The 20,220-nt window shown below is 35.7% G+C and overlaps 2 protein-coding genes and 5 non-coding genes across 7 annotated transcripts; 3 read left to right on the top strand and 4 right to left on the bottom strand.

Moving 5' to 3' along the window:
* Nucleotides 1-375: 375 nt before the first annotated feature.
* TRNAS-GGA lies at nt 376-462 on the top strand. Its single transcript has one exon. It is a non-coding gene; the product is annotated as a tRNA-Ser (tRNA).
* A 1,215-nt stretch (nt 463-1,677) lies between these two features.
* TRNAT-UGU lies at nt 1,678-1,750 on the bottom strand. The gene has a single exon. It is a non-coding gene; the product is annotated as a tRNA-Thr (tRNA).
* Nucleotides 1,751-3,346: 1,596 nt separating this feature from the next.
* On the top strand, nt 3,347-3,419 carry TRNAF-GAA. The gene has a single exon. It is a non-coding gene; the product is annotated as a tRNA-Phe (tRNA).
* Nucleotides 3,420-7,785: 4,366 nt separating this feature from the next.
* Nucleotides 7,786-9,754, bottom strand: LOC123421545 (ATP synthase subunit beta, chloroplastic). Its single transcript, XM_045107560.1, has one exon. It carries the CDS (start codon nt 9,373-9,375, stop codon nt 7,879-7,881), a length of 1,497 nt encoding a protein of 498 aa, XP_044963495.1. The 5' UTR covers nt 9,376-9,754; the 3' UTR covers nt 7,786-7,878.
* Nucleotides 9,755-9,845: 91 nt separating this feature from the next.
* LOC123421546 (ribulose bisphosphate carboxylase large chain) lies at nt 9,846-11,701 on the top strand. Its single transcript, XM_045107561.1, has one exon. It carries the CDS (start codon nt 10,158-10,160, stop codon nt 11,595-11,597), a length of 1,440 nt encoding a protein of 479 aa, XP_044963496.1. The 5' UTR covers nt 9,846-10,157; the 3' UTR covers nt 11,598-11,701.
* Nucleotides 11,702-19,808: 8,107 nt separating this feature from the next.
* TRNAW-CCA lies at nt 19,809-19,882 on the bottom strand. Its single transcript has one exon. It is a non-coding gene; the product is annotated as a tRNA-Trp (tRNA).
* Nucleotides 19,883-20,021: 139 nt separating this feature from the next.
* TRNAP-UGG lies at nt 20,022-20,095 on the bottom strand. The gene has a single exon. It is a non-coding gene; the product is annotated as a tRNA-Pro (tRNA).
* Between the last annotated feature and the right edge of the window lie 125 nt (nt 20,096-20,220).

Raw genomic sequence — 20,220 nt, 5'->3', positions numbered from 1 at the left:
TCCTATTTCTGAACAACAACTTATGTCATCAACTATTTCGTGTTTTCAAAGTTATTAATTGTCTCATACTCTATTTTTGATTTCAATGGTGTAGCGTATCTTATGCAAACGGAATTCTAAGGTTTCTTTATTTTATTATGCAATAAGAAGAATTCTTGCATTCTCTTTTTCTTTAGTTGCGGGAAAACCTAAATTAAAACTTTTATTTTATAGCGAGCGCAATTTCTAGTAAAAAATCCTGTATCCTTCCACCTAGATCAAAAGGAATTTTTCCAATAGAACTAGGGAACCCCCGAGCGGTTGCGGTTGTACCTGTACTGCAGGAATAAGAAAACTCGCTATTCACTCAGTTTATTTTCCATAATAAGTTATGTAGGAAAGATGGCCGAGCGGTTCAAGGCGTAGCATTGGAACTGCTATGTAGACTTTTGTTTACCGAGGGTTCGAATCCCTCTCTTTCCGTTTTTCTTAATTCATCAACGTTAAGGATCACAATGTATCAAATCAAATAGCAATTTATTCCAGTAATAATATCTTATATTATCTTATTTTTATTTAATAGAAATTAAAAATTCTCTATAGCAAATTACTGTGGTATGTAAACATAGAGGAAAAAAGCAAAAAGGATCCTAATCCTAGGGTTAATCAATTTTAGCTAGTTGATGGGAAAATACGAATTAATGGTAATGGTCTTAGGGCTATTTAGTTCGGGGAAAGGGGAAGGGGAAGAAAATTCTATGAACCTTTCCTTTTTTCATTAAGTTCAAGTCTGACGAGAGTAATATTCTACAACTAACAACTCATTTATTTTGAGACCGACCCACTTCCTATCTAGGATTTTATTTACTAGTCCTTTATATTCCAATGTGTCAATCGTCAAATGGCTTGGCAATTTCCCCGGGTCCGATGAAGCAATATAATTTTGAACCAGACCTTTTGATCTTTGGTTATCTTTCGTAGTAATAATATCTCGGGGTTTGCAACGAAAACTTGGTATATTGACTATACGGCCATTAACTAAAATATGTCTATGGTTGACTAATTGGCGGGCCCCAGGAATGGTTGAAGCCATACCCAATCGAAAAAGGATATTATCCAAACGCATTTCAAGTAATTGTAGTAAAACCTGGCCTGTTGACCTTTTTGCTTTTCCAGCGATATGTACATATCTAAGTAATTGTCGTTCTGTCAGACCATAATGAAAACGCAATTTCTGTTTTTCTTGAAGACGAATACGATATTGCTCCTTTTTCCCAGAATTGAATTTTTTTTTAAGATTACTTCCGGATTTAGGTGTTTTTCTAGTGAGTCCTGGTAAAGCTCCCAAACGGCGTATTTTTTTTAAACGAGGTCCTCGATAACGGGACATGAAGACTCCTTTTTTTTATTGAAATTTCATTTTACACAATTAATTTCATTGTATTTACATTACAGAATACATCGAAATTAAAACTGAATTAAACTACAGGATAAACAGAGTAAAATCAACTAAAGTACCACAAAAAATGGAATTTCATCAAAATCTGTATTTTTTGTATTTTTTGTATATATATTATTTATTTTATTGTTTTGTATCTAGCAAAATAGTAAGGTAAAAAACATAAAAGATCCTGGATTCTCCATTTAATTCGGAAAAAAAGAGATTCTTGTTCGTAGAACATCGATAGAGAAAAAAAAAGCCGACTATCGGATTTGAACCGATGACCCTCGCATTACAAATGCGATGCTCTAACCTCTGAGCTAAGTGGGCTTACATAACGGAAATAGTGTAACAAATAGAAATAGGTATAGTATAGGAAATCCGTAAAATCTCAGATATTAGTTATTACTCTTAGCTATTAACTAGTTCTAAATTTGAAGTTCTACTTATAAAAAAATACTAAATAAAAAAATACTAAAACTTCTTAAAGATAAAGTTAGCTTGATATGCTTAACTATAGGATATTTAAAAAGAAAATTATAGACTTTATGGGTATTTTCATTCGATCATTATAGACTTTATTATTTGTTAATAATTTGAGGATTAATATTTCACTAAGGGGAACATAAAGTCAGAGTAAATAAAATTGATAATTCTGATTAGAAAAAAAGAATAAATATCCAGCGTTATAGTATAATTTCGAATACTATAAAAAAGTAAGACGGGAGGTGGGGGAGATAAAAAGTTTTGGATATATTGATTCGGATTGAATTGCAAATACATCAAGGATAGAATCAATGTAATTCAGAATTGCAATAAGCAAGCGGGGTCTCTCAAATAGAGTCGAACTGAACTGCTAGACTACGTTGAGTGATGAACTCAATGATTCAAAAAAAAAACTAAGAGATGGATGAAATTACACAAGGAATCCTGGTCTCAAAGAAGAGGGAAGTGGGGATATGGCGAAATCGGTAGACGCTACGGACTTGATTGTATTGAGCCTTGGTATGGAAACCTGCTAAGTGGTAACTTCCAAATTCAGAGAAACCCTGGAATTAAAAAAGGGCAATCCTGAGCCAAATCCGTGTTTTGAGAAGGGATTCTCGAACTAGAATACAAAGGAAAAGGATAGGTGCAGAGACTCAATGGAAGCTGTTCTAACGAATCGAGTTAATTACGTTGTGTTGTTAGTGGAATTCCTTCTAATTCTAAATTAGAGAAAGAGGGGTTTTATACTTTATACATTTAATAAACACGTATAGATACTGACATAGCAAACGATTAATCACAGAACTCATATTATAATATAGGTTCTTTATCTTTTTTAAAATTTCAAAATAAAATTCGAAATGATTATGAAATAAAAAACTCATATCATAATTTTATTTTGAATTATTGTGAATCCACTCCATTCGAATATTGAATAATCAAATTCTTCAATTCAAATTCAAAGTTTTGAGAACTTTTAAAAAGAAAGTGGATTAATCGGACGAGGACAAAGAGAGAGTCCCATTCTACATGTCAATACTGACAACAATGAAATTTCTAGTAAAAGGAAAATCCGTCGACTTTTTAAGTTGTGAGGGTTCAAGTCCCTCTATCCCCAAATCCTCTTTTTTTTTCTTTTTATCAATGGGTTTAAGATTCATTAGCTTTCTCATTCTACTCTTTCACAAAGGAAAGGAATGCGAAGAGAACTCAATGGATCTTATCCTATTCATTGAATAGATTTCTTTTTTATTAGAGTATCGGCAAGAAATCTTGGTTATTCACTCTATTTTTAAGTATTATTTAAGTAAACCATGCACAATGCATAGGGCTACCCCCCCCCTTTCAAATTTTGAATTTGAAATACTTTAATTGATTTTTTAGTCCTTTTAATTGACATAGATACAAATACTCTACTAGGATGATGCACAAGAAAAGGTCAGGATAGCTCAGTTGGTAGAGCAGAGGACTGAAAATCCTCGTGTCACCAGTTCAAATCTGGTTCCTGGCAGAGAAAAAAAAAGATCCACCGAATAGGTATTGATCCAAATACCTCGAGATGGATTGTGATACATATTTATTAATAATATATAATATAGATAGAGTATGATTTATTCATCTAAGTGGATAAATCTATAATATAAATATAGAGGCACTTCTTTTTAGAGAAGTTTTAAAATATACCCTTTCTTTATGATAAGGAAGGGGGTGAGATTAGGTTCCCCTTTATTTTTTTGCGTTTCTTTATTTTGTATTCCACTATTCCGACGAATATTTTTTTAGTCTTGCTTATCTTTATCTTATCTTATTTTCCTAGTTGTGCTAAGTCATGTGCGCGATACAAAGTTCCTGGTAGAGAACTTCTTTGAGTCATCCTATTTTTCTGTTCATATGAAGGAAATTAATATGTGATTTTCAAAATAGGGGAATCCAAATGAAACCCTTTTTTGGCTCAGTCTATCTGGAATGCTTTTGTATAATAGGAATTAATTATAAATAGGTATTCCGTTTCATCTAGGAAAAGAACCTAAAAATATTCCTTGACTTGAATAAAATCTGGAGTTGTGTTGTATAAGTGAGCACGAATTTCTTATCATTCAATGAGCATCTTGTATTTCATAAAAATTGGGGGTTATATAGTCCTTACGTAAGGGCCAGCCTATCCAACTTTCAGGCATTAGGATACGTTTAAGGCGCGGATGATTATCATAAGAGATTCCCACCATATCATAAGATTCGCGTTCTTGAAAATCGGCACTTCTCCAAATCCAGAAGACAGACGGAATTCTAGGATTATCCTTTTGGGCAAAGACTTTTATGCAGACTTCTTCTGGATTATCTATACCGTATTGTATTCTTGTAAGATGATACACGCTAGCTAAAGATCCACCGGGTGCTACATCATAAGCACATTGGGAGCGTAAATAATTATAACCATATACATATAAAATGACAGCAATGGAATCCCAATCCCCTGCTTTTATTTGTAAAGTCTCTATTCCTCGGTGATCAAAGCCCAAAGATCTATGAACCACCTCATGTTTGACTAGCCAATTAGATAACCAACCCTGCTGCATTGTCTTCATCTCTCCCTCTTTGTATAAATATTTCCCATTTCGGATGCAAGTTTGAAAGATTGCTCTGCTTTTTCTTTTTCTACACAAAAGAGCCCCCCCCTCCTAATTCACTAATTTGTAGGAAGGTACTGGACTTTTGGATTTTAAAAAAGTTTCAGAAGATATATCTAATGTCGATGGTGATTGATAGAGCAATTCTTGCTCATAAGTTCCTGTATGAGTACTGCGCCTAACATAAAGCTTGTGACTGGTAGTAAAACATCTTTTTTTATTTTGAGATAGAGTTCGATCCTCAACTATTTCTCGCGATATCTTCTTACGAAGTTTTGTTAGGGCATCTATAACTGCCTCCGGTTTAGGAGGGCAGCCCGGCAAGTAGACATCCACAGGAATTAACTTATCAACTCCCCGAACAGTACTATAGGAATCCGTACTGAACATTCCCCCTGTAATAGTACAGGCTCCCATAGCAATGACGTATTTTGGTTCAGGCATTTGCTCGTATAATCTCACTAAAGACGGAGCCATTTTCATTGTTACCGTACCGGCTGTTAAAATTAGGTCTGCTTGCCTAGGACTTGATCTTGGTACCAATCCATAACGATCAAAATCGAATCGTGAACCTATTAATGAAGCAAATTCAATGAAACAACAACTGGTACCGTATAGAAGGGGCCATAAACTGGAGAGTCTTGACCAATTCGAAAGATCATTTAGTGTAGTTGAAATAACAGAATTGGAACTTGTTTGGTCAAGTAAGGGAAACTCAATCAAATTCATAACTGTCTCAATAGAATCTTTTCCTTCTTTTTTTTTGTCTAAATATTCAGTTAAGACCATTCCAAGGCTCCTTTTCGCCATGCATAAACTAAACCGACAACTAAGATAAGCACGAAAATCAAAGCTTCGATAAAAACGGATACACCCAATACGTCGAAACTCATTGCCCAAGGGTATAGAAAGACGGTTTCCACATCAAAAACAACAAAAACGAGCGCAAACATATAATAGCGTATTCGGAATTGTACCCAAGCCCCTCCCATGGGTTCTATACCCGATTCATAACTAGAAAGCTTCTCTGGTCCTTCACTAACCGGGGCTAAAAGCCCTGAAATCGAAAATGCCAAAATAGGAATAAGGCTTGCTATTATTAGAAATGTCCAAAAAATATCATATTCGTGAAGCAGAAACATAATGTACTCCCATTAATGTGGAATAGGCGGAACTTAAATTAGTCAATTCAATTCAGCATTGTCAATTTATCCAGAACTTCTCTCTTTTCCTCGGTGAAACAAGAATCTTTTTTGTTCAAACAAAAGCGCTTAGTTTAGCCTTTGTTTCCTCTGTGCTGCATCTTCTTTAAAGATTCATCCAATGGAATCCCAACTCCCTTTCTTTTGGATTTCCATTCTATTTAGATATGGTGTATGTAGATCTAATTCTTATATAAAGAAAACTTTATCGTTTCACTTTGTCTCGCTTTCTCTAGAATCTCTATAAAAAAAGAATAGCTCTATCCTTTATTTACTATTTAATAATAATAAGAGACTATTAAATAAAAATGAGAATACTACTAATTAGAATAATTAGAACCTAATTAAGATAGTAGGACTAATCTATGCAGTATAATGAGAAGTAATACTATAAAAATAAAAATAAAGAACTCTATTTCAGAACTATGAGACAGAATATTCTGTTTTCTTATTTACTCTTTACTTTATTTTTTCTATTTTTCGTTTTTCTTTTCCTGTCTGTATGATTTTGATTTTCGATGAATGAGCCTTTGGTAATGCTTTTATCTCTATTCTATGTCGCAGGCGCCTATCCAGTCTATAAACAAATACTAATGCGAAAATGAAAACTATACTAAACTAAAGAAAACATAGGATAGAGATCCTAAAATAGAAAAAAGGGCATATTAGGGCTATACGGATTCGAACCGTAGACCTTCTCGGTAAAACAGATCAAACGGATTATTATCGAAATGATTTGAACTGTTTCAAAGACCCAACATGCATTTTTTTGCATTGGGCTCTTTCATAAACTGATTTAAAGATCAGTTAGTCCACCATAGTTTTTCTTTACGGAAAGATAATGAGATGGCTCCCTGTGCTCTGATTGATTTTTTGTATTATGATCTATCTAGGAGCAATACCAAAGTGTTTCAAAGGAGGATTACCTTGACTTAGGTCTGCCTCTGGTCTAAATTAAATCAACCTAAGTGAAATGGAGTCTCTATCGTTCCACTGCAAGAGTTAACTATGAGACTTCATACACCTTAAAGTTCATAGAACGAAAAGAAGTTTTTTGGAGGCCCTTATCCTCATTACGCCTAGCATTTAGTGGGCTGGATATTTACCTTATCAACTAGCAAATCCATAAGGGTTCTATTTGATTAGGCACCTGAATTGGCACCTGAATCGGACTGAACCGACTGTTTGTCAGGCTACTGTTCTCCTATTCTCTCGAATCTATGAAGTAAGACATTGATTTTGCAATAAGATCGATTATGTTCATTGCATAATAAGCTCCTTTGAAAAGCATTGGCGCACGTGTAAACGAGTTGCTCTACCGAACTGAGCTATAGCCCTTATCAGAGATATCTTAACATATAGAGAATTTCTTGTCAAGATGAATATTTTCTAATGCCAGAGGATATCCCTTTGATCTGTATCTGTTTAGTATTTAGTTTAGTATTTAGTATATAACAGACCAATAACAGAGCGGTATTGCTTAGAAAAGGGATTCAATATATAATCGATCGAAGTAATGGGTCTTCCTTTGTGGTGATAAATTGCCTACTTAACTCAGTGGTTAGAGTATTGCTTTCATACGGCGGGAGTCATTGGTTCAAATCCAATAGTAGGTAAGTAGGTAGAAAAATTACTAGATAGCATTGGACTTACTTCGCTTCGCTATCTAATAACTTTTTCTACCCCTCTTCCCTTTTTCTTTGTATCAACTATAAACCACTGGATTGTCTTCAATTGGATGGGGGAATCCAATTGACAGCCTCGATTCGTATCCTAGCTCGTCTGAGAGCGAGCTTCGCTTCAACCAAATCTTTCGTACCCTCAGCTTTACTCAAGTTAGCTTCGGCTATTTCAAGTGCCTTTTGAGCTTCTTCCGGATCAATATCACTACCCAGTTCCGCATCATTTCCTAAAATGATGATCTCATTATTAACTATTCTCGCAAAACCGCTCCACAGAACCGCCGTTAACCATTGGTCGTTGAGGAGGCGTATTCTCAAAGGACCCATATCTACTGCTGTGTTAATAGGGGCGTGGTTTGGTAATACGCCAATTTGGCCACTATTCGTGGATAAAATGATTTCTTTCACTTCACAATCCCAAATAATTCGCTTAGGAGTCAGTACATAAAGATTTAATTTCATTTCTGCGATTTGTTCTCCTCTTCTAAGGTTATAGCTTTCGTGCTAGCTTCATCGATGTTACCCACCAAATAAAAAGCCTGTTCAGGTAGGCCGTCTAATTCTCCGGAAAGGATTAGTTGAAATCCCCTAATAGTTTCCGCAAGAGCAACATACTTTCCTGGAGAACCAGTAAAAACTTCTGCCACAAAGAACGGTTGTGATAAGAAACGCTCAATTTTTCTTGCTCTTGCTACAGTTAAACGATCCTCTTCCGATAATTCATCCAAGCCAAGAATTGCGATAATGTCCTGAAGTTCTTTGTAACGTTGTAAAGTTTCCTTAACTCTTTGCGCAGTTTCATAATGTTCGTTGCCAACGATCCGAGGCTGTAACATAGTTGATGTTGAATCTAAAGGATCTACTGCTGGATAAATACCCTTGGAAGCTAATCCTCTGGAAAGTACGGTAGTAGCATCCAAATGTGCAAATGTTGTGGCAGGGGCAGGGTCGGTCAAATCGTCCGCAGGTACATAAACTGCTTGAATCGAAGTTATAGATCCCTTTTTAGTAGAAGCAATTCTTTCTTGCAAAGAACCCATTTCTGTACTAAGAGTAGGTTGATAACCCACTGCGGAGGGCATTCTCCCTAATAAAGCGGATACCTCTGATCCTGCTTGAACAAAACGAAAGATATTATCGATAAATAAAAGCACGTCTTGCTTATTAACATCTCGGAAATATTCTGCCATAGTTAGGGCAGTTAAACCAACTCTCATACGAGCTCCCGGTGGTTCATTCATTTGGCCATAGACTAGAGCTACCTTTGATTCTTCAATATTTTTTTCATTAATTACTCCGGATTCCTTCATTTCCATATAAAGATCATTTCCTTCACGAGTCCGTTCCCCTACTCCACCGAATACGGATACGCCCCCATGAGCTTTAGCAATGTTATTGATTAATTCCATGATCAGTACTGTTTTACCTACTCCAGCCCCCCCAAATAGTCCTATTTTTCCTCCACGTCGATAAGGAGCTAAAAGATCGACGACCTTAATACCTGTTTCAAAGATGGATAATTTCGTATCTAACTCGATAAAGGCAGGCGCAGATCTATGAATAGGGAACGTTGCACTACTATCTACAGGACCCAAATTGTCAACAGGCTCCCCAAGAACGTTGAAAATTCGTCCGAGAGTAGCTCCACCGACCGGAACACTGAGAGGAGCTCCCGTGTCAATCACTTCCATTCCTCTCATCAACCCGTCCGTAGCACTCATAGCTACAGCTCTAACTCGATTATTTCCTAATAATTGTTGTACCTCACAAGTCACATTAATTTGCTTATCGGCAGTGTCTCTACTCTGGACTACTAAAGCGTTATAAATATAAGGTAACTTGCCCGGGGGAAAAGTGACATCCAGCACGGGTCCAATAATTTGATCGATACGACCTGTACTTTTTTCTTCACTTGTGGAAACCCCGGGACGAGAAGTAGTAGGATTGGTTCTCATAATTATCACATAATTAAAAAAAAGGAATTTGTCGAAATTTTTCTTTTTTTATTGTTGAATAATGCCAAATCAAATCAAAAAAAATCCAAAAGTAAAAAGGAAATGAATTAGTTAATTCAATAAGAGAGAAAAGGGGACCAGGACTTGATTTCGTTGCCCAAGCGAATCCCATTCAATCGTTTACTCATGGAATGAGTCCGTTGGAAAGTTCAATCAATCTTTTTTTCATATACATTTTGCCTTTTGTGGAGGATCTGTGCCTACTCTACTTTCCTATCTAGGACTTCGATATACAAAATATATACTACTGTGAAGCATAGATTGCTGTCAACAAAGAATTTTATTAGTATTTAGTTAGGTATTTGCATTCCAAATAAGAAAAGAGACCTATTAAGAACTTGTAAAATAAGGATTAGGGATTAATTTGGGTTGCGCTATACCTATCAAAGAGTATACAATAATGATGGATTTGGTAAATCAAATCCATGGTTTAATAACGAACCGTGTTAACTTACCATAACAACAACTCAATTCCTATCGAATTCCTATAGTGGAATTCCTATAGGATAGAACATACACAGGGTGTACGCATTATATATGAATGAAACATATTCATTAACCTAAGCATGCCCTCAATTTTCTTTAATGAGTTGATATTATATTAATTGAATATCCTTTTTGTTTTACGAGATTTTTGCTAAAGTTTCATTTACGCCTAATTAACATCGAGTAGACCCTGTTATTGTGAGAATTCTTAATTCAAGAGTTGTAGGGAGGGACTTATGTCACCACAAACAGAAACTAAAGCAGGTGTTGGATTTCAAGCTGGTGTTAAAGATTATAAATTGACTTACTACACCCCAGAGTATGAAACTAAGGATACTGATATCTTGGCAGCATTCCGAGTAAGTCCTCAGCCTGGGGTTCCGCCCGAAGAAGCAGGGGCTGCAGTAGCTGCCGAATCTTCTACTGGTACATGGACAACTGTTTGGACTGATGGACTTACCAGTCTTGATCGTTACAAAGGACGATGCTATCACATCGAGCCTGTTGCTGGGGAAGACAGCCAATGGATCTGTTATGTAGCTTATCCATTAGACCTATTTGAGGAGGGTTCCGTTACTAACATGTTTACTTCCATTGTGGGTAACGTATTTGGGTTCAAAGCCCTACGTGCTCTACGTTTGGAGGATCTACGAATTCCCCCTACTTATTCAAAAACTTTCCAAGGCCCGCCTCATGGTATCCAAGTTGAAAGAGATAAGTTGAACAAGTATGGCCGTCCTTTATTGGGATGTACTATTAAACCAAAATTGGGATTATCCGCAAAAAATTATGGTAGAGCGTGTTATGAGTGTCTACGTGGTGGACTTGATTTTACCAAAGATGATGAAAACGTAAACTCACAACCATTTATGCGCTGGAGAGACCGTTTTGTCTTTTGTGCCGAAGCTATTTATAAATCACAGGCCGAAACCGGTGAAATCAAGGGGCATTACTTGAATGCGACTGCGGGTACATGTGAAGAAATGATTAAGAGAGCTGTATTTGCGAGAGAATTAGGGGTTCCTATTGTAATGCATGACTACTTAACCGGGGGATTCACCGCAAATACTACTTTGGCTCACTATTGCCGCGACAATGGCTTACTTCTTCACATTCACCGTGCAATGCATGCAGTTATTGATAGACAGAAAAATCATGGTATGCATTTCCGTGTATTAGCTAAAGCATTGCGTATGTCTGGGGGAGATCATATCCACTCCGGTACAGTAGTAGGTAAGTTAGAAGGGGAACGCGAAATGACTTTAGGTTTTGTTGATTTATTGCGCGATGATTTTATTGAAAAAGATCGTGCTCGCGGTATCTTTTTCACTCAGGACTGGGTATCCATGCCAGGTGTTATACCGGTAGCTTCAGGTGGTATTCATGTTTGGCATATGCCAGCTCTGACCGAAATCTTTGGGGACGATTCTGTATTACAATTTGGTGGAGGAACTTTAGGACATCCTTGGGGGAATGCACCTGGTGCAGCAGCTAATCGAGTGGCTTTAGAAGCTTGTGTACAAGCTCGTAACGAAGGGCGTGATCTTGCTCGCGAAGGTAATGAAATTATCCGAGCAGCTTGCAAATGGAGTCCTGAACTAGCCGCAGCTTGTGAAGTATGGAAGGCGATCAAATTCGAGTTCGAGCCGGTAGATACTATCGATAAGAAGGTCTAAAAAAAAATAAACGAAATAAAAAGAGAAAAAAATAAGTTATGAAATGCAGTAATTCTTCTTTATTCTTCTAATTGATTGCAATTAAACTCGGCTCAATCTTTTTTTTTATAAAAAAGATTGAGCCGAATAAAAATAGATCATGATATGATCATGAGACTTGACAAATCGAGATTCGTCTATTCTATATATCTAGAATATATATATATATTAAGGTATAATACAATAAAGAAATAAAAAGAAAATAATAAAATATAGTAGTATCATATGATAATGGAATCAAATACGCAGTATTTACAGAAAAAAGTCTTCGTTTATTGGGAAAGAATCAATATACTTTTAATGTCGAATCGGGATTCACTAAGACAGAAATAAAGCATTGGTTCAAACTCTTCTTTGGATTAAGGTGGTAGCTGTGAATAGCCATCGACTACCTGGAAAAGGTAGAAGAATAGGACCTATTCTGGGCCGTACAATGCATTACAGACGTATGATCATTACCCTTCAACCGGGTTATTCTATTCCACTTCTAGATAGAGAAAAAAACTAAAGGAGAATGAATGAAAAAAGACATAGTTTGGAAGTTAGACCTTTTTATAAGACTCTCTTTCAATTTCAAAAAAGAGGACGTTTGAAACTTTTAACAGGCGTAATCGTGAGTCAACATGCTAGAACTAGATAAGGAAGTTTTCTATAACCTTAATAAAAAGGATAAAAAGGTAGTTTTAGTTTATGACTCCGATCAAGAGCGAGAAATCCTTGATTTGGGATTGGACATAGAACCTGGACCCATCGGAGAGACGTTGAAAGGAGCGTATCCTGATGGTAAGAATTATACTTTCGTGGAAATACAGCGCTATAGACTTCAGTGTGGTAGAGTAGACGTTTTGTTCCTAATTTTTCTGGACCAAACCTCCGCTCCGACCCAACGATACAATGAATTTTTTCTGTTCATATTCATAAATAAAAAAGATTAGGAATCGCAATGCTACTATATGCGTCCAGAGCAGTATTTTGAATACTATTCTTCTATAATCCATTATTGCGCGGGGTCTTACTAACAGGACTTCGCGGCACAGGACGGGTCTTCGTCGAAAAGCTAACACCACCCGGCATTTTCATACCCTTTCTTTGGGTGGTATATCGCCTTTAAAAGTCTAAGAGGGTAGTAGGGGGGATCTTAAGAGGGTAGTAGGGGATCTTAAGAGGGTAGTAGGGGATCTATAGTAGGTAAGATAATTTGCCCTTTGATTTTGATTGAATATACTATTTTTCTGCCTTTACCACGCATTATTGTATGCGCTTCTAGAGAAGTATGTATGCAGGAAGTAAATTCTAGTCGCTTTCTTTTGAATCCAATTTCAAATTAGATTAGAAAGATAGAAAGGCCATGAGGATGGGAAAATAAAAAAAATCTTTTTAATTAGTTCTCCTTTTTTGGAATTTTCTTATTATCCTTATCATTTTTTTTACAGAATATTTTGCAAACTAAAAAAATACAATAGTCAATATTCCTTATAATAGATATACTTAATTATATCATAAGAATCTTAAGATATTTTTCGACTAGATAGAAATAGTAAATTTGAATTGAGACACCTATTCCATGACGGATTTAAACTTACCTTCTATTTTCGTGCCTTTAGTAGGCTTAGTATTTCCGGCAATTGCAATGACTTCTTTATTTCTTTATGTGCAAAAAAAAAAGATTGTCTAGTATTTTTTAGTGTAAGTAATATAATATGGTAGGGTATGTGACTTTTTCTACACACACTTTCTACACACAAATGAAAAACGGCTATGGATGCAGATATAGGCTACGAGCATAAATGCATGAATATGCAGAGCTTGGTATAGCGAGTTTTTTTTTATTTATTTTAATTGAATCAACGAATATTTTTTGAATAGAAAGTCAATGTATCTAACCTATTATTTCACAGGAGTACTAGTTGCTGAAGGCGATTTCAGAATCAAAAAAAGTAAAGGCAAAATTATTTAGCTTATTCTCTCAATTTCAATCGACCGCTGCTGGATTTAGTATATCTAATATGAATTGGCGATCAGAACACATATGGGTAGAACTTCTAAAAGGTTCTCGAAAAAGGAGTAATTTTTTCTGGGCCTGTATTCTTTTTCTAGGTTCACTAGGATTCTTATTGGTTGGGACTTCCAGTTATCTTGGTAAGAATATTATATCTATACTTCCATCTCAAGAAATTCTTTTTTTTCCGCAGGGGGTCGTGATGTCTTTCTACGGAATCGCAGGCCTATTCATTAGCTCCTACCTGTGGTGTACTATTTTGTGGAATGTAGGTAGTGGTTATGACCGATTCGATAGAAAAGAGGGAATAGTTTGCATTTTTCGTTGGGGATTCCCTGGAATAAAACGTCGCGTCTTCCTTCGATTCCTTATGCGGGATATCCAATCAATTAGAATTCAGGTTAAAGAGGGTCTTTATCCTCGTCGTATTCTTTATATGGAAATCCGGGGCCAGGGGATCATTCCCTTGACTCGTACTGATGATAAGTTTTTTACTCCACGAGAAATTGAACAAAAAGCTGCCGAATTGGCCTATTTCTTGCGCGTACCAATTGAAGTATTTTGAGGTATCTTTTTTGAACTGAATTGAATGAAGAAAAGATAAATTGGAAGAAGAAAAGTTTTCTCAACATGGGGAGGAAGTCCCTTCGAAATTGGATTTGTTATTGTAAGGGGATTTTTAAGTATTTATCTAAAGGAAGGAACAAACGAGGATAAGATAAAATTATTTTAAATTTTTTTTGTCGAAGTTAGATATATTGCATACTATTCTTCTCTTCCATTTTCACCCGAAAGGGCTTTTTTTATTCTATTTCACTATTTCATTCCATCTAGATCTAAGAAAGAACCCAATGCACTGAAATTCCACTAATATACAAAAAAGAAGAATAGATACAGGGTATCAAACCTATAGAGTTTTTGCTTCAAAGAAATAGAAATATCATGAAATAGAAATATCATCATATAGAGTCAGGGAATGGAATAGAGTCAGCGAATGAAGCATATTCATTAACAACTCCATTTACAGATCAAAAATGAAAAAAAAGAAAGCATTGCCTTCTTTACTATATCTTGTATTTATCGTACTTTTGCCTTGGGGGGTCTCTTCCTCATTTAACAAATGTCTGGAACTTTGGATTAAGAATTGGTGGAATACCAGGCAATCCGAAACTCTCTTAACTGATATTCAAGAGAAAAGGATTCTAGAAAGATTCATAGAATTAGAAGAACTTTCTCTCTTGGACGAGATGATAAAAGGGAAACTAAAGACACATGTACAAAAACCTCCTACAGGAATACACAAGGAAATAATACAATGGGTCAAAATAAATAATGAGGATCATCTCCATATCATTTTGCATTTCTCGACAAATATAATCTGTTTGGCTATTCTAAGTGGTTCTTTTTTTCTGGGTAAAGAGGAACTTGTCATTTTGAATTCTTGGGTTCAGGAATTCTTCTATAATTTAAATGACTCAATAAAAGCTTTTTTTATTCTTTTAGTTACTGATTTTTTTGTTGGATTTCACTCCACCCGTGGTTGGGAACTAGTAATTCGTTGGGTCTATAACGATTTTGGATGGGCTCCTAATGAGCTTATTTTCACTATTTTTGTTTGTAGTTTTCCAGTAATTCTAGATACATGTTTGAAATTTTGGGTCTTTTTTTGTTTAAACCGTCTATCTCCTTCGCTTGTAGTCATTTATCATTCAATTAGTGAAGCATAAATTCATTTGATCTCCCGATATTAATATTAATCAAATTAGCATCTTTCTTTAGAAAGAAAGCCCTTTTCCATTTTACCAAAATTCTTTCTATTTATACCTGCTTTAAGGTATTCATCATTGCAGTACAACTGTTGCAGTAGAATGCCAACAAATTCGTGTATAGGGAACTAGATTAGCTTAGCTACCTATCTAATTTATTGTAGAAATTCTGGGATCTGTGATTGGACATGGAAAATAGAAATACTTTTTCTTGGGTAAAGGAACAGATAACTCGATCGATTTCTGTATCGATCATGATATACGTAATAACTCGGACATCTATTTCAAATGCATATCCCATTTTTGCGCAGCAGGGTTATGAAAACCCACGAGAAGCAACTGGGCGAATTGTATGTGCCAATTGCCATTTAGCTAGCAAGCCCGTCGATATTGAAGTTCCCCAAGCTGTGCTTCCCGATACTGTATTTGAAGCAGTTCTTCGAATTCCTTATGATATGCAATTGAAACAAGTTCTTGCTAATGGAAAAAAGGGAGGGTTGAATGTAGGTGCTGTTCTTATTTTGCCCGAGGGATTTGAATTAGCGCCGCCCGACCGTATTTCCCCTGAGTTAAAAGAAAAGATAGGAAATCTTGCTTTTCAGAGTTATCGTCCCGATAAAAAAAATATTCTTGTGATAGGCCCTGTTCCCGGTAAGAAATATAGTGAAATTGTCTTTCCCATTCTTTCCCCTGATCCTGCTACGAAGAAAGATGCTCATTTCTTAAAATATCCTATATATGTAGGGGGAAACCGAGGAAGAGGACAGATCTATCCTGATGGTAGCAAGAGTAACAATACAGTCTATAATGCTACGTCAACAGGTATAGTAAGAAAAATACTACGTAAAGAAAAAGGGGGGTATGAAATATCCATAGTTGATGCATCAGATGGACGCCAAGTGATTGATATTATACCTCCCGGACCAGAACTTCTTGTTTCAGAGGGGGAATCCATCAAGATTGATCAACCATTAACAAGCAATCCTAATGTGGGAGGTTTTGGTCAGGGGGACGCAGAAATCGTGCTTCAGGATCCATTACGTGTCCAAGGCCTTTTGTTCTTCTTCGCATCCGTTATTTTGGCACAAGTTTTTTTGGTTCTCAAAAAGAAACAGTTTGAAAAGGTTCAATTGTACGAAATGAATTTCTAGGTCCCGGAATTTCTTACCATCAAGTTGGTAAAAAGCCTCGATTTATTGGCAATTGCTAGAATTATCTATGATCTTTTTTGGAAATCCTTTTTTTGTTTAGACTTTTTTTTGTTTACGAGATGTCTGGAATTCCTTATTTATATCTCATGCAAAAGAAGAGAATCCAAGGCAAAGGCGAGAACAATAAAATTTAAATTTCTTTCGAGGGATTGCAGGTCTTCTTAATCGTCTATTCGGCACAAGAAAAAGGCTTTTTCTTGTGCCGATTCTTCTTGTATCAAAATAAGAATCCTTTTTCTTCCTAATTCGTCAAAGATTACTTTACTATTTCTTCTTTATTCGGGTCTGTCTCTTGGGCCTCTTTTTCTTTTGCTTAGGTTTAGCCGAGGTAGTGGACAAACAGAGGGGAAGAAAATATGGCGGGGGACAAATTTCTTGTGATTGTAAGCAAATAGAATTGCTTGGCTTGTTTAATTAAGTTTAACTTCAAACTTACAGAAATTTTGCAAAAAAAAGTAAACTCTTCCATTGAAGGTTTTTTTTTTATTTTTAGGCTAGTTGAATAGTTTTGATTAAGGTTTTATTAGTTTATTACTCGAAACTAAATCAAGGATTTTCAGGATACTTCCTTTGTGGAATAAGATATTGGATCCTCGAGTGATCTCTTTTTCTTGTTGCTTCATAAGAGTGAATCGAATAGATTCAATTCGCGTTATAAGAGTAAAAATTCCGCGGGTCCTTTCCGCTCTAATCAGATAAAGGGGGTAAGGACCCGCTAAGCTCCTACTTTTTCATGTTTACAATCTGGTCCCTCCGATTACTATAGAGATGAACCCAATCCAGAATATGAACCATAAAAGAAAACACCTACTAAACCAATCACAGGAATACCAGCTACAGTACCTATCAGCCAAAGAGGAATTCTTCCAGTAGTATCGGCCATTTCCCCTACTTTCCTCCACATTTTATCAATTGGTCATGCTAGAGACAAAAACAGTCATGGGTAGTTATAAGGATGGTATCTTTCCAAATGGGATAAGAGAATTCTTATTAGTCTCTTTCTTTCTCTCAATTGAAGAAGTAATTGGAAAATAAAACAGCAAGTACAAAAATGAGTAATAAACCCCAGTATAGACTGGTACGATTCAATTCAACATTTTGTTCATTCGGGTTTGATTGTGTCATAGTTCTATAGTTGGAATTTGGTTTATCGTTGGATGAACTGCATTGCTGATATTGATCCCAAGAAAAAAACAGTAGGTACAGCTAGTCCGTGAATAGCCAGCCATCGCACTGTAAAAATAGGATAGGTTCGATCTATGGTCATTGAGGGCCTCCTAAAAGGATCTACTAAATTCATCGAGTTGTTCTAAAGAATCAAAACGGTCGGTTATTAACGGAATTCCTTGTCGGCTTTCCGTGAAATATTCGTTTGGCCTAGGACTTCCAAACACGTCATAAGCTAAACCCGTACTGACAAATAACCAACCCGCAATGAATAGGGAAGGTATAGTAATGCTATGAATAACCCAGTATCGAATACTGGTAATAATATCAGCAAAAGAACGTTCTCCCGTGCTTCCAGACATGCTGAACTCCCAAAATTTTTGTACATTCAAAAAAGGAATTGATTCCGTAAAAGATGGGATCAACCAGTAAATAGAAAATTACTGATATTTCATCCTTGTGAGATTGTCAATTTTGTACCAAAGGTGTATTTTGAGTATACCGAATTAGTATAGCTATCCTTCCTATGGCACAGCAATCTGGTTTTGCCTGGTTCCGAAACATAATTACTTTTTTTTGTCTATAGGTAAGCTATATGTTATTCAAGGCGTCAATAGAAAACCCCTTTTTTGTAGGTTCTATTTATTTTCCTTGGCTTCGGAATAATAGAGTAATTCGGAATAGCAGCCAAAATCTTGGGAAAATCTAAGTTAATGATCAATAGGTTTGGATAAATAATTTAGGAAGGATATTCTCATACTGACACAATACAAGGACAAGTATATATATGTGAAATTTATCCTTTCATAATTCGTAATTAATCCTTGTCTTGTTTGTTGGATTAGGTCTAACTTTCTTGACCAAACTGCGAGCGTGGAACTTTACGAGATGAAATAGGGAAAGACAGAAGATAGAATAGAACTTAAAAGGATAATTGAAGTGACTCGTCTTCGAATCTACTTTGGTTGGAGTTCGAAAAAGGAATAAAAATAAAGTAAATTCAAGGAAGAGCTTTCTTTTTTTTTTAACAGACCCTCGGGAGGTCGTGGAATGCTTTTCTTCTCCTCTTATTCCATATAGAATACAATCAGTTAAAATTAAAATAAGAAGGAATAGGGGAATATTCGATCGTTCAGTCCAAAAAGAGGGTCCTATTGAAAAAGAAATTATCCAAAATAGAAAGAAGTTTTTTTTTCAAATTCAATTGTTTATTTATCTCTTATTCCGAAATTTCCCTGAAAATCCAATTTCATTTTTTCATTCAATGGGGTTATATGATCTAGTTCTTAATATTATTACTTTACTCAATTGAAAAATTCCATAACAAATCTCTTGATTCGAAATTAGGGACTCATGTATCATCTGATGAATCCACTTTCTTTTACACTTCTGTATCTCACTCTATCTTGTTTTTTAGTATTATCTAAAATAACTGATGAATTATGAATTTTCCATAACTTAGGTAAATGCTTTACCAACATATGTAGTGTAGTAAAAAAAAATAAATGGAATTTAACTCTTTCATGCTTACTTTAACTAGTTATTTCGGTTTTCTACTGGCTGCTTTAACTATAACCCCAGCTCTATTTATTGGCTTGAACAAGATACGTCTTATTTGAATTGACTGAATAATAATAATTCAGAAAAGCAAAATCTTTCTTTGGGATTCCTGATATTCTACGACTCTTTTCCAGACTAATTAGGAATTCTTTTCTTGGTCATTGAGATTCGTGGATAATTTAGAGTACTATTTAGGGATAGATCGTACCTCTTTTTTTATCCCCCCGAACAAATCGAAATGATTGAAGTTTTTCTATTTGGAATCGTCTTAGGCCTAATTCCTATTACTTTAGCGGGATTATTCGTGACTGCGTATTTGCAATACAGGCGTGGGGATCAGTTGGATCTTTGATTGAGTCATTTTTTTTTTTTTATTGACCTCCTCTCTGGTCTGGAGGAGGTCAAATTGGAGTTACAATTCAATTTTGTTAAATTATTTTACTCTGCTTCGACATAAGATAGATGGAATCACGCTCTGTAGGATTTGAACCTACGACATCGGGTTTTGGAGACCCGCGTTCTACCGAACTGAACTAAGAGCGCTTTCATTCATTCAAAAAGAAAATCTTTTTCTATTCCTAATGTATCTCACGTACGTATAGTCTCCACAAATTCCAGTTATACCCACTTTACTTTAATTGATCTCGTTGCTACTGCCTATAAAGAAGAAAGAAGTAATAGGTAGGGATGACAGGATTTGAACCTGTGACATTTTGTACCCAAAACAAACGCGCTACCAAGCTGCGCTACATCCCTTTTCCAAATTAAATTGTTGTGCAATGCCATTGTACACAATTCCTGTCTTCTTTTCCACATCATAATTTTCTTATTCTTTCTCTATCTATATATAGAACCCTCGTGTCATTTCTTCTTTTTGGTCT

This window comes from Hordeum vulgare, unplaced genomic scaffold, assembly GCF_904849725.1.
Source record: "Hordeum vulgare subsp. vulgare unplaced genomic scaffold, MorexV3_pseudomolecules_assembly, whole genome shotgun sequence".
In the NCBI taxonomy this organism is placed as follows: Eukaryota; Viridiplantae; Streptophyta; class Magnoliopsida; order Poales; family Poaceae; genus Hordeum; species Hordeum vulgare.
The sequence above is the reverse complement of the archived record's forward strand: the minus strand, read 5'-3'. Positions and strand labels throughout refer to the sequence as shown.

Excerpts from the sequence above, each read along its gene's own strand:
- LOC123421545 (XM_045107560.1), bottom strand. The coding sequence starts at position 9,375 with ATGAGAACCAATCCTACTACTTCTCGTCCCGGGGTTTCCACAAGTGAA.
- LOC123421546 (XM_045107561.1), top strand. The coding sequence starts at position 10,158 with ATGTCACCACAAACAGAAACTAAAGCAGGTGTTGGATTTCAAGCTGGT.